At 47.6% G+C, this 13,095-nt stretch overlaps 1 protein-coding gene across 2 annotated transcripts; it reads left to right on the forward strand.

Moving 5' to 3' along the window:
- The first annotated feature begins 295 nt into the window (after nucleotides 1-295).
- Nucleotides 296-11,524, forward strand: FKBP1B (FKBP prolyl isomerase 1B). Of its 2 annotated transcripts, none has more exons than XM_040496171.1 (4): nucleotides 296-487; nucleotides 5,001-5,048; nucleotides 9,715-9,827; nucleotides 10,916-11,524. In XM_040496171.1, exons 1-4 carry the CDS (start codon nucleotides 451-453, stop codon nucleotides 11,042-11,044), a joined length of 327 nt encoding a protein of 108 aa, XP_040352105.1. In that variant the 5' UTR covers nucleotides 296-450; the 3' UTR covers nucleotides 11,045-11,524. The 2 variants fall into 2 exon arrangements, with proteins under 2 accessions (XP_040352105.1, XP_040352106.1); XM_040496172.1 differs by having other exon boundaries at nucleotides 10,871-10,982.
- Nucleotides 11,525-13,095: the final 1,571 nt, after the last annotated feature.

Raw genomic sequence — 13,095 nt, forward strand, 5'->3', positions numbered from 1 at the left:
TGCCGGCTTTCCCCTAGTCTGTGGGACCGGGTTGACTCCCCAGAGCTTAGCACAGAGTAGATGCTAGGTAAATTTGTGTTGAACGGATGGATAGATAGATGGATAAATGGATGGATGGATAGATGGGTGGGTGGATGCGCGCGTGTCTCATGTCTCCCTCACCATCCTCCCCAGTTAACGACCCTTAGCCTGGCAAGCTCGGGAGCAGCCGCTTCAGGGTCCCTTCCCCCGGGCCCCGCCCCAGCCGACCCCACCTTTCGGCGCCGCTCCGCCCCGCCGCCCCCTTCCCCGTGGCCCCTCCCCGCGCAGGTCCCGACTCCCGCCGCACCTCCTCCGGCTCTGCAGTGGCGGCGGGGAGGCGAGTCGGAGAGCCAGCGGGGCCAGGGCCGGAGCCGAGCCGGGGTCGGGGCAGCAGCGGGGACCCTCGGAGGCGGGGCCAGTGGGACTGCGATGGGCGTGGAGATCGAGACCATCTCCCCGGGAGACGGTACCGGGCGGCCGAGCTGGGGGAGGAGGAAGGGTCCCGGGGCGGAGCCGGGCGGGCGGGGGTCTGATTCAGAGGTGGCGCGGAGGGTGCTGAATCCGAGGCGGGCATAGGATGAGGGCGGTGAGAGGAGATCCCAGGAAGGATTGTTGGGAATCTAGCAGACGATCCTCCACCATCCCCTTCCGCGCCGGCTCACCTAGGGGAACGAAGGCGGCGGCCAGGAGGCGGGGGTCTGCGGCCCGCCACCGCCCCGGGGGCCTCGGGCCGCCGCTGCCTCGGCTGGAACCTCTCGGTTATCCGCTACTGCTGGTTTCCCAGGGCAGGCTTTTAGTTCTGCTTTCCCTGCCCTGCTAGGTGAGCTCTGGAAACAGCTGGAAGGGTTCTCTTCTGTTTGGGGCAACCCTTTCCAATGCGACCCCCTCCGGGCCTCCGGTCGGGCGGCCCCTGTGGGCTGGGCGGTGAGACGTTGTGGGGACCGAGCCAGTCTGGGAAGGAAGAAGCGCTCCCTCCGCCTCTGCATCTCGCTTTATCCTCCCCGCCCCACTCAGCCTCTCCAGCCATCCTGTACACTCCCATGGCTTTCATTACCGTCTGCAAACCGATGGCCTCCAAACTTAAGCCTCCAGCTCAGATCTCCGACCTGAGTTCAAGGCGGTTCATTTATCCAGCTGCTGCTCGACCTCTATCTGGATGTCCCACAGATACCTAATTCAGCAAGTCCAAAACAACTAACTCTCCTTGTCCTCCCCACTTCCAAGCGCTCCTCTGTATTGCCTTTTCCCTGTCCCCAGGACTGGCACCACTCACTCCCCCAAGCCAGACATCTCTTGTATAATTGGGTATGGATGTGCAAGGAATAGCCAGTTTTAAGTTTTTTAAATGAAACTTAATCCAGTCCAGAGTCCCCATGTCTGCAGGAGAATTTGACAGACAAATTTCACGTGAGACATAACTCACAACCCCCACCTTCTCTAGGAAATGAGAGGACCTCAGGGTTCCAGGCCACCCTCCTCGTTAAAAGGCAGTGATTCCTAGATCCTAGCCACTACCCTGATCACCCAGCAGGTACAGACTTCTTTGACCCAGCTGGGAACTATGGTTGCTGGGTCCCAGGAGGCATCTCCCTGACACCTTGTCACACCCCAGGGCACTGTCATTGATTTCTGCCAGGGGGCTGCAGGCCTCTTCTCCCTTCCTTGGTTCATAGTAGCTTTTAGAGTTATTTTGAGGGAGAGAGTGTGCACCCCCAGTGTGCACACACACCAGCTGAGGAGAGACAGAGAGACAGAGAATCCCAAGCAGGCTCCACGATGTTTGTGCAGAGCCAGATGCGAGGCTCCGTCTCAGAAACCCTGAGCTGAAATCGAGAGTTGGGCACTTAACCGACTGAGCCACCCAGGCACCCCGAGGGAGTTTAGATTTTTAGAGAAAGCCTGAAAGAGCTTTGGCCTTCTACTTTTAACAGTCTAAATTCTTTTTTTTTCTTAATTTTTTTTCAACGTTTTTATTTATTTTTGGGACAGAGAGAGACAGAGCATGAACGGGGGAGGGGCAGAGAGAGAGGGAGACACAGAATCGGAAACAGGCTCCAGGCTCTGAGCCATCAGCCCAGAGCCTGACGCGGGGCTCGAACTCACGGACCGCGAGATCGTGACCTGGCTGAAGCCGGACGCTTAACCGACTGCGCCACCCAGGCGCCCCATTAACAGTCTAAATTCTTGAGCCAGGAAAGCACAGAAGGGCCAAACTACTGTACTGTTACATTGGGGACACCGTCTTGGTCGAGCCCCACACCAAGTCCTTTCAAGTCCTTCTGCTGAAAATTTCTGGGTTCCATCCCTGTAGCCCCTGCCCTGGTTCAGGCCAACATCACCTCTCACTTGGATTTCCGCATATCCTCTAAACTGGGCTCACCACCTTCAGTCTCACCTCTCTGCTTTCCATCTGGCCTCCCTAACTCACCACCTATTTTTCACACCGTAGCCTGTGGACTCTTTAAAATGCATATGTGACTGTTCTGTGCCATTCTGCTCCTCACCCTCCCCACCCCCCGCTTCGTGTTTTAATGAATCTTCCATCTCCTTCTGCAGACAGATGGTGGTCCGGCCGAGTCTTACCTTCCACACCAGAGCCTCATCTCTTCCTACCAGTAGCAACCCCCACTACCACCATTTCCCCTAGCTTTAGCAGGCTGGCTGCAAATTTGTTAAACACGCCAGTCATTCTGCAAATATTTATTGAACGTGTACTATGTAGTTGGGGTTAGAGCGGTGAGCCAGACAGGGATCCCACTATGGCTCGATTCTAGGCCTTTGAACATGTTGTTCACTCTTCCCAGATTATCTCCCTTTACTTCCTCTGGCAAACTGCTTATCTTTCAAGACTCAGTTGAACCATGATCTCCTCTCAGATGCTTTCCCTGACTCCCATAGAGTCCTCTACATGTTGGCTCACTTGTTAGCTTCCCAAATGCTTTGTTACCCAGGCTTGTGGCCTGGTAAATTCCACCCAGATTTATAGCTCCAGTACAGATAACTCCATCTGCCTATTGCAACATAAGCTCAGATAGATGTCTAATAGGCATCTCAAAATTGCCAACTGCTCGGGGCGCCTGGGTGGCTCAGTCGGCTTCGGTTCAGGTCATGATCTTGCGGTTTGTGAGTTCAAGCCCCACGTTGGCTCTGTGCTGACAGCTCAGAGCCTGGAGCCTGCTTCTGCTTCCGTGTCTCCCTCTCTCTCTGCCTCTCCCCTGTTCACGCTCCGTCTCTTAATAATAAATAAATGTTAAAAAAATATATTTTTTTTAAATTGCCAACTGTTCAAATCTGCTCCTCCCCAGTCTTCCCCACCTGGAATTAGTTCCACTGTCCATCCAGTTCCCCAAACTGAAAACCCAAGTGTTGTACTCGATGTCTCCCTCTCCCTCATCCCAGACCCATCTCCACTCCATTAGTGTACCCTGTCAGTCCCGCTTCCCAAATATATCTATTTTGCTCTCTTCTCTGCTGCCACCACGTTAATTCAAGCCATAATTGATTTCCTGTCTGGATTATTGAAACAGGCACCTAATCGTCCATCCTACACACAGCAGTCAGAGTGATCTTATAAAATCTTAATTCAGATTATGTCATTCTCTTGCTTAAAACCCTCCAGTGGCTTCCTGTTGCACTTAGAATTAAATCCGGCTCTGCAATGCTGGGCATGATCTGGCTTTTTCCCACTTGCTTCCTTCTCCCTCTCTTCTTTCCAGTCACCAGGCCTCCTTTCTATTCTGCAAATGCTCCAGTCCTTTCCTGCCCCAATGTTTGTGCCCTTGGAGCTCCCTCTTCCTGCAGTGCTTTCCCCAGCATTTTGCTCATCCTTCAAGATTCAGTCCAAATGTCACCTTTTCTGAGAGGCCATCCTGAATCACCCTTTCTAAAATGGTCTGTCCATTGTATCTCTCTTTAACTCATCATTGTGTTTATTTCATTTAAAGAATTATCATAATCTAGAGTTGTCTTGTTTATTTGTGTATTGTTTTGTTTCCCCCCATTAGAATGTAAACTCCAAAGGAGTTGGGATCTTGTCTCTATGGTTTACTGCTGTGTCCCTGAAATCAGGCCCAGGCTTTGCATATAGTAGATACTCTGTAAATATTTGTGAATGATTGTGCTTATTAATCCTTGGTTGCAGTCATCATCCTCCATTGTAATCTATTATTTATGGATCTGTTTCCCTAACTTCACCATGAGTTCATAGGTTGCTCTGTGTTTCTGGAATCTAGTCCATAGTAGGCTGTCAGTAAATGTTTGTGGAATGGGGGCACCTGGGTGGCTCAGTCAGTTAAGTGTCCAACTCTTGGTTTTGGCTCAGGTCATGATCTCACAGTTCATGAGCTTGAGCCCCGTGTCGGGCTCTGTGCTGACGGCATGTAGCCTGCTTGGGATCCCCGCACTCTCTGCTCCTACCCCACTTATTCTCTCTGTCTCTCTCTCAAAATAAATAAATAAACTTAAAAAAAATGTTTGTGGAATGGATGAAGGAAAGTAAAAGGAATGATCAAAGAAAAGAAAATAATGGGGTGCCTGGGTGGCTCAGTTGGTTAAGCATCTGACTTCGGCTCAGGTTATGATCTTATGGCTCCTGCATTCAAGCCCCTAGTCGGACTCTGTGCTGACAGCTCAGAGCCTGGAGCCTGCTTTGGATTCTATGTCTCCGTCTCTCTCTCTCTCTGCCCCACCCCTGCTTGCACTCTGTCTCTCTCTCTCTCTCAAAAATAAATAAACATTTTTTTAAAATTTTAAGAAAGGAAAATAGAAAGGAGAGAGCATAGTTGAGGAACCCAAGGGGATAAAGTTCAAATCAAATAAAAAGCCTCATACAAGGCACAGAGCCAGAACTAGAGCCGTGGGCATCTCCATGGTATGGAGGGGAATGTGGGTCAGAGCTCTGGGTCATAGTCACATCTGAATGTCCCAAGTGACTTTTTCCAATGCCCTATTCATGCATCTGCCCTCATGTCTCCTTGCAGGAAGGACATTCCCCAAGAAGGGACAGACGTGTGTGGTGCACTACACAGGTAGGCTTTGCTCCCTCAGCCTTCATCCAGACCTGCCCCTCCCAAGGGAGGTCTCTCCTCTGCTACTCCTCTCTAGAGGTATCTGCTCCCTAGATCAGGGCCAAAGCCCAAGGTAGCCAAGTCTCCCTGTGACCAGTTGTCCCCTACTTCTCGAGCCAGCCTTGTGGGCATGGGAAAGGGGGCTTGCAAGGTTACCCCTTCCCCATTTGTACCAGCAGGAGCCATCTGTGGAGCCAGCCTCTGATTGGGCCAGGCACCTCCATTCCCTTCCCTCTGTTGTGGGCAGGGTGGGGCCTGGCCCTCCTTGTTCTGTCTGATATTTAGAAATCCCTTCTTGAAGCTCTGAGAGCCCTGATCTTCCCTGCAGGCTCCCTTTTCCTCCTACAATATTATTAGAGAAGGGGAGGGTGACTTCCTCAGCATTTCCTTTCTTTTTTCAGAAATAGACTGTTCAATTCAGCGTGCTGTTATTGAGCACCTACTGTGTGCAAGATGCTGTGTGGGCACTGGGGACACAAAGGTGAAAAGGCAGGATTCCTTCCTTCTCTGGGGCTGTGGGGAGTGGCAGAGCCAAGTCATCCAGAGGCTCTGCTGCAGTGTGACAGCTGGGGCAACAGCAGTGCCTGTCTCAGGGCACTGTGGGACTTGCAGGAGAGCCCCACATCTCTGCGGACCCCTCTTGGATGCTCTGTATTGGAAGGTCAGGTGGGCTGAGGAACATTCTAGATGGAGCTCCTGAGGACTGCTGGCAGGAAGATCACAAGCAGGTATTTGTTCCAAGAGAAGTGAATGCTCTGCCTTGTGACCTGCTTCCCGATGTGGCAAAGTTGGTGACAGCCACTTAGCAGACGGCAAGGCCAGTTTAATTCCTAGGACGTATTCAGATGGGGACATTTTTAGCAGTTCTCTGGGCCAGTGTGAAGTGCCAGGTTAATTCTAGGCAGACGGTGTGGGTATTTCTCAACAGCTGTGTTGCCGGTGGCTGGCGTCAGTGAGCTAGAGCTGTGTGTTATCTCCCTGTGACTGGCCTAATTACCATGAGTCCCCTGGGGCCTCTGACCTGTGTAATTGATTTATCTGTTCTACATGTTGTAGACAGACCAGTGCTTATCAAGTTACTAAAACCACAACATCCTTTTGCAAAGACTTTTCGGAGTAGATACAGGGAGCAGGCCATGTGCATTAAACACTAGCATCAGCCAAGAGTGTGGGGAGGGACCGTCTCATCAAACCCAGCAGGAGATTATAGGGGACTTTTTGGTAAACTTTTTAATTAAAAATAAATACAGCAGAGAACATAAATCTAAGATGTACAGCTCAATGGAATTTTTCAAAGTGATCACACTTACATAACCACCACCCAGATCAACATGTACATTTCCAGCACCCCCTGGCATCTCCCTCCTGCCTCCTCCCAGTCATTACACCTCCCTGAAGGTAACCAGCATTCATACTTTTGTCCCCATCGATTGGCTAGGCCTGTTATTGAATACCATATAAATGGAATCACAGAGTATGTACTCTTTTGTGTTTGGCTTATTTCACTCAATACTATGTCTGTGAGATTTGTCCACAGTCATTGGTTCTTTTTTATTCCCATACAGTTCATCGTATGAATGTACCATAATTTATCTTTTCTAGAATTGATGAACACTTGGGTTTCTGATCGTTTTTGGCTGTTATGAATACTGTTGCTTTGAACAGTCTTGTAGGTGTCTTTTGGTGCACGTATGTACACATTTTGTTTAGGTATATACCCTGAAGTGGAGTTATTTGGGCATAGGGTTGTACCTATCCTCTGCTTTAACAGATACTGCCAAACAGCTTCTCAAAGTAGTTGTGCCAATTTCCACTGCCACCAGCCATGTAGGAAGGCTCCAGTTCCTCTGCATCCTCATCGACACATGGCATTATCACATTTTTGTTTTGTTTTTGGCCCCCTTGGGTGGGTGCCCAGTGTGTCTCATTGTGGTTTTGATTTGCATTGCCCTGATGACTAATGAAGTTGAGTACCTTTTCATGTGCTTACTGGCCATTCGAATATCCTCTTTAGTCTGCTCGAGTTTTGTCCAGTTATAAAAATTAGGTTGGATGCCTTTTACTTATTGATTTAAAGGAGTTTTTTACATATTCTGGATATGAGTCTTTTGTTGGTTATACTGATTCCAGTCACCTCCCATGCCAAGGCTTGTCTTTTCACTCTCTCAATGGCATTTTTTGAATAGAAGTTCTTAATTTTAATGAAGTCCTACGTATCAATCTTTTCCTTTATAGTTAGTACTTCTGTGTTCAGCTCAGAAGTCTTTGTCTATTCCTAGGTCATGAGGATATTCTTCTGTTTATTATCTTATAGAAGCCTTATTATTTTATTTTTCATACTTACATCTGTGATTTATCTGGAATTTTTTTGTGTGTGCATAAAGTAGGGCTCAAGGTTAATTTTCTCCATATGATATATAGTTGGTCCAGCAACAGCAATTTAAAAAAATATATCCTTTATCTGTTGCATTGCTGTGACACCTTTGTCAAATCAAGTAACCGTATAGATGTTGGTCTGTTTCTAGGCTGAATTGTTTTGGCTGAACTTGTAGCTGTAGATAACTGTATCTGGTCTGGAGTATATGAAATCTGAAGAAATTGGGGAATGAGGAAGTCAATTATCAAATGGAGTGTGTGTGTGTGTGTGTGTGTGTGTGTGTGTGTATCCATATGTGTATATGTCCAAGTATATGTCTGTGTAATTATATGTAGATTTGTGGATCTAAATATTTTCTTAGCATCTGTTTGAGCATCAGGGTTTTTCTTCTGAATGTGTGTGCTTAGGTGCCCATGAGCACATGTGAACATCTCTGTGTATTGGAGTATCTTAGCAACCTGTGTGTATGCATGAGTTTTTGTAAGACCTCCTTAGTAAAGGGTTTTCTCCTTCGCCTGATTTAATACCCAGGGCAAGAGTCCAATTTATTCTACCTAGAAAGTAGGAAAATAATACTCTCCCTTGTATATATTTAAATTGTAGGAATTAGAAGAAGTGGAATCATGGATGCGCAGCCATTAAGCTTGTTCAGACCACCCATGTTAAACATGGCATATCTGAAGCCATGAGAAAGGCAGTGATTTGTCTAACTTCACACAATGAGTTAGTGCCAAAATGAAGTCAGTATCCAGTCTCTGAACTCACAGGCCAAATCTTTCTCTGGTCCCAAATTGGCTTTTGTCATGGTCTGTGGGCTGCAGGAAGAAATCGTGGAAGAGCATTGTTTACAGGCCTGACCTTTGAACTAGTCACCGATAAGAACTAAAAATACCAAAACAGCTCTTGAGGGACACCTGACTGGCTCAGTTGGTGGAGCATGTGGCTCTTGACCGCAGGATTGTGAGCTCAAACCTCACATTGGGTCCAGAGATTGCTTAAACAAATAAACTTTAAAAAGAGAGAAAGATACAGTTCTCGAGCCTTAGACAGCTGGAATGAGACAATATTTGTACATCAGGGATGACGCCTGGATAAGGGAGGCTGCAGACTGTTGGAGACAGCACTGGGGTGTTCCAGATTCAAACAGGCCCTTTTTATGGGGTGTGGGGGCCACCATTGACTGGCTGGGTCACCTTACTCTGTTCATTGCAGGGGGGGCGGGGATGATGTAGCCTTTGTTTTTTTGTTTTGTTTTGTTTTTTATGAGCAGGGGAGAGGGGCAAAGGGAGAGAGAGAATCTTTTATTTTTTTAAGTTTATTTATTTATTATTTCTGAGAGGGAGAGAGAATGCACACAAGTGAGGGAGGGACAGAAGGAGAGAGGGAGACACAGAATCCAAAGCAGGCTCCAGGCTCTGAGCTGTCAGCACAGAGCCCAACACAGGGCGAGACCATGACCTGAGCCAAAGTCCAACGCTTACCAACTGACTGAGCCACCCACGCGCCGATGATGTGGCCTTTGGGTTTTGCATGTTGGGGGAAAACAGGTGAGGACTCAACCTGAGGCAGAAACATCCTTAGGCTGAGGAAGTAGCACAGAAAAAAGTTGTAAAGTGCAGAGGTATTTGAGAAAGGCATATTTGAGAGGTATTTGGGAAAGGTATTTGAGAAAGGTGTGACCTGAATAAGACATGGGGGGAAGGAAAGGAAGAGGAGAGCAGAGAGAGGGTTATCAGACAGGCAGTAGCTAGATCTTGAAGTGCCTGTGCACAGTGTAGGCATTTGGATTCTGCCACAGGGAGCTATTGACAAAAGGATATTGCTATCCCTATAAGCAAGAGAGAAATATGATCAGATACATGTTTATGAAAGACCGTCATTCTGGGTACCGAGTGGAGACTGGAAAGGAGGAGTGAGAGTGGAGAGAAAGACCAGTTAGAGGGTGTTCCTGTGCACAAGTGAGACATGATGGTGACTTGGTGTGGTCCCAGGGTGGTGGCAATAGAAATGGAGTGTGTAGAACGTAGATAGTTTGCAAAGACATGTAGGACTAAGTGATAGGCCATATTGAGGGAGTGGGTAAGGCAGAGTGAGGTATCTGGGTTTCTTGCTTGGACAACAGGACGGGCAGGGAGATCTGAAGAGGCGCAGGTTTGTACAGAATAGGAATTCCGTTTTAGACATGTGGACCCAGAATGGGGTGTTAACTCATGGCCACAGCTCTTCTCCACCCTATTCTTGCTTTCACAGGAATGCTCCAAAATGGGAAGAAATTTGATTCATCCAGAGACAGAAACAAACCTTTCAAGTTCAGAATTGGCAAACAGGAAGTCATCAAGGGTTTTGAAGAGGGTGCAGCCCAGGTAGGATGAGGATCCTCATTAGGGGGGATTTGAGGAGTTGGAGTCTGGGCTCGGTACACCGCCCCTGCCCTATCACAGACCGCCACTGCTTTGACTCTACTGCTACGGCATGGTGACGCCATCTAGGTTCAGCCCCTGGCTTTGTGACCCCACTCCTTCCCTTTCATTGCCAGCATGACTTTAAGTCGCTGGGGCTCTCATTCCAAGCACATTCCTGTGGGCTTGCTCAGAACTAGCTACGAGCTACCAGCTGTCTGGGACTGAGGCAGCTAGAGAGTTGGGGGGCGGGGAGGGGGGTGGTGGGCCAAGGTATTTTTTTTTTAACTTAAAAAAGTAATTTCCGACCTTGCAAAAATATCACGGAAATAGTTCCCATATATTCTTTACCCAAATGTTAACAGTTTACATAACCATGGTAAAACGATCCCATTACATTAATTTGTGATCAATTACACATTAACATTGATGTAGTACTGTTAACCAATACATTCAAATGTTTGAGTTGGTTATTAAAATTTTTAGATCTGTTTATTCAAATTTCACCATTTGTCCGACCAATGCCAGACGTTCTTGATGACTGCTGTGTGGAGCCCTGGTTCACACTCTTCTCCCTTGGTCTGTGAAGTCATATGGTGCTTTTAGTGTAGGTCTCTTAGCCCTCGCCTCCTTGCGGTGGCCTCTGATTGCTTAACGTCTTTAATGGACTGCTTCTCTTACCTCCTCGATTGTGTACTTGTACATGTGCTGTTTATACACCCTCTTTAGGTTCTTTGGGAAGGGGGTGAGGAACAATTAGGAATACCTTGAAGTGTTTAGGCCATGAGCTAAATGAGTAACCAGCAGTGGTTGTCAGATGAATGAATTTGGGACTACTTTGTGGAAGTTAGTGCCCCACAGTGAAGTCTCTGCTAGTCTGAGACAGAATCCAAATTCTGCATCACTTCAGTGTGCCACACAGAAAATTCATCTCAGATCTTCAGAGTCATCAGGAGGATAGTTTGGGAAAATGCCATAGTTATCTTACTTTTTTCTTTTAAATCAAGCTGGGTCCTCTTTCTCCTCTCCCCATCTGCCCCCATCCCTGCTAGATGAGCTTGGGGCAGAGGGCGAAGCTGACCTGCACCCCCGATGTGGCGTATGGAGCCACGGGCCACCCTGGTGTCATCCCTCCCAATGCCACCCTCATCTTTGACGTGGAGCTGCTCAACTTAGAGTGAAGGCGGGAAGGAGCTCGAAGTGGCTGGAGATGGCTGCTGCCCACCCTCCTAGCCTGCTCTGCCACTGGGACGGCTCCTCCTGCTTGGGGCTCTTGATCAGCGCGCTAACCTCACTGCCCCGCGGCATTATCCATTCTCTGCCCAAGTTGCTCTGTATGTGTTCGTCATTGTTCACGCGCATCTTTGCTTAAGGAAACTTCGGTTGCAAATCAAAACATTTCAGGTTGTGCATTTTGCGTGATGCATGCAGTAGCCATTTCTGATCGCAGAACACAGATTTCTTGTTCGCACAATCTACACTGCCTTACTTAAGCCAGACACACAAGGTGCTCAGACATGAAATGTACATGGTATACACAGAGGGACTTGAGCCAGTTACCTTTGCTGTTACTTTCTCACTTAGAAGTTCTGTTGGCTGCTGACTTACACAATGTCCTCTTTGGAAATGATATGTAAAATAAAGGCTCTGTGCTTGACAAATTCCTGTCCATCCTTATTGTAGGAAGGAAGTGCTTTAAGGAATGCATAAGCCAGTTGCCCTTGGGAAAGAGTGGAAAGGAGACTTCCAACTAGCCAGGAATGATAATAAACATAATAGCTATGATGTGAGTATTTGTACATGCCGGGCCTTGTTCTATATATATATATATTTTTTTTTTTTTAAATGTTTATTTATTTTCTGAGAGAGACAGAGACAGAATGCGAGTAGGTTAGGGGCAGAGAGAGAGGGAGACACAGAATCCAAAGCAGGCTCCAGGCTCTGAGCTGTCAGCACAGAGCCGGACGCGGGGCTCAAACTCCCGAGCTGTGAGATCATCACCTGAGCCGAAGTCGGACGCTCAACTGACTGAGCCACCCAGGTGCCCTGATATATTTTTAATACAGTTGTCACCAACCCTCTAAAAAGCCCTACAGGGTAAGTATTAACTTGCCACTCACCTCACGGGCTCAGAATTCTTCTCTGAATAACTAAAGGAATATATCGTGTTCAAACTGCTAGCAGTCCAGCATAGGATTTGAGCACTTTATGTGACCTTGCAACGTCTGTCTGTTTGGACTTAGAGGAGTTCCCGACCCAGATGGAAAAGAACACTCACTGTGCACCTGAACAAATGAAGGGTGTTTTAGGTCTTGGAGCCATACACTAACTCACACTGGGAAGTTACTTTTGAAAGGAATGTGTGATTCTGAGCTTGTTTTTGTATTTATTGCTTAGTTTCATCTAGATTTGCCCTCCTATTGGGGAATTACTTTGGAGTAGAATGTAGGATTCTGAACTTGTTTTCACATATACTGCTTATTTTCATCTGTATTTACTGTAACTTATGGAAATTCCCACTTATTGCTGGTGGGTTGTGTGTTTGTCAAAGGAGCCTGGGGCAATGTAGTTAGGAGATTTTTCTTTTGACACAGGTGAGGAAAGCTCTCAGCCATAGTCAGGGTTATTCTGTCAGGACTTAGAATTAAGATTGAGGAGAGGCTGAGAAGTTAGCAGTACTTATGGAGAAAATGAAGTGAGAAAGGGACTGCTTTACTTTTTTAAGTTTATTTATTTGTGAGAGAGAGAGAGAGAGAGAGACAGTGTGTGTGAGAGTGGGGCAGGCACAGCGAGAGAGGGAGGCAGATCTGAAGCAGGCTCTGTGCCAACAGCAGAGAGCCCGACATGGGGCTTGAACTCACAAACTGTGAGATCATGACCTGAGCGAAAGGCAGACACTTAACCAACTGAACCACTCAGGTTCCCTGGGGCTTCTTTGTTTTTAATCGCCCAGTCCCTGGACTCACTTCTGTTACAGGAGCAGACCAGCCAGAGGGTGCTGTACTCCTTCCTTTAGAGTATCTTTTTTCCTCACTTTCCTTGACGACACAAATGTCTGATAATTTCTCAGAACTTAGCCTTTGAGACATACTCATGTTTTCTGCTGTGACACCAGTAGAATAAAATTTAAAATGGCATCAAGGACCATTTCAGGTGTCCACTATGGAGTCGTATAAGGTCTCAGAGTATTCAGAGCCTAGGTGGTAATGAGAGACACCCACTAAGGGAACAA

This window comes from Herpailurus yagouaroundi, unplaced genomic scaffold (genome assembly GCF_014898765.1).
Source record: "Herpailurus yagouaroundi ecotype Mexico unplaced genomic scaffold, PumYag 188, whole genome shotgun sequence".
NCBI classification, from domain to species: Eukaryota; Metazoa; Chordata; class Mammalia; order Carnivora; family Felidae; genus Herpailurus; species Herpailurus yagouaroundi.

What these genes read in the sequence shown, in the direction of transcription:
- FKBP1B (XM_040496171.1), top strand. Translation starts at nt 451, where the DNA reads ATGGGCGTGGAGATCGAGACCATCTCCCCGGGAGACG. An exon ending in GACCATCTCCCCGGGAGACG is followed by an intron (nt 488 to 5,000) that starts GTACCGGGCGGC and finishes GTCTCCTTGCAG; the next exon opens with GAAGGACATTCCCCAAGAAG. An exon ending in GTGTGTGGTGCACTACACAG is followed by an intron (nt 5,049 to 9,714) that starts GTAGGCTTTGCT and finishes TTGCTTTCACAG; the next exon opens with GAATGCTCCAAAATGGGAAG.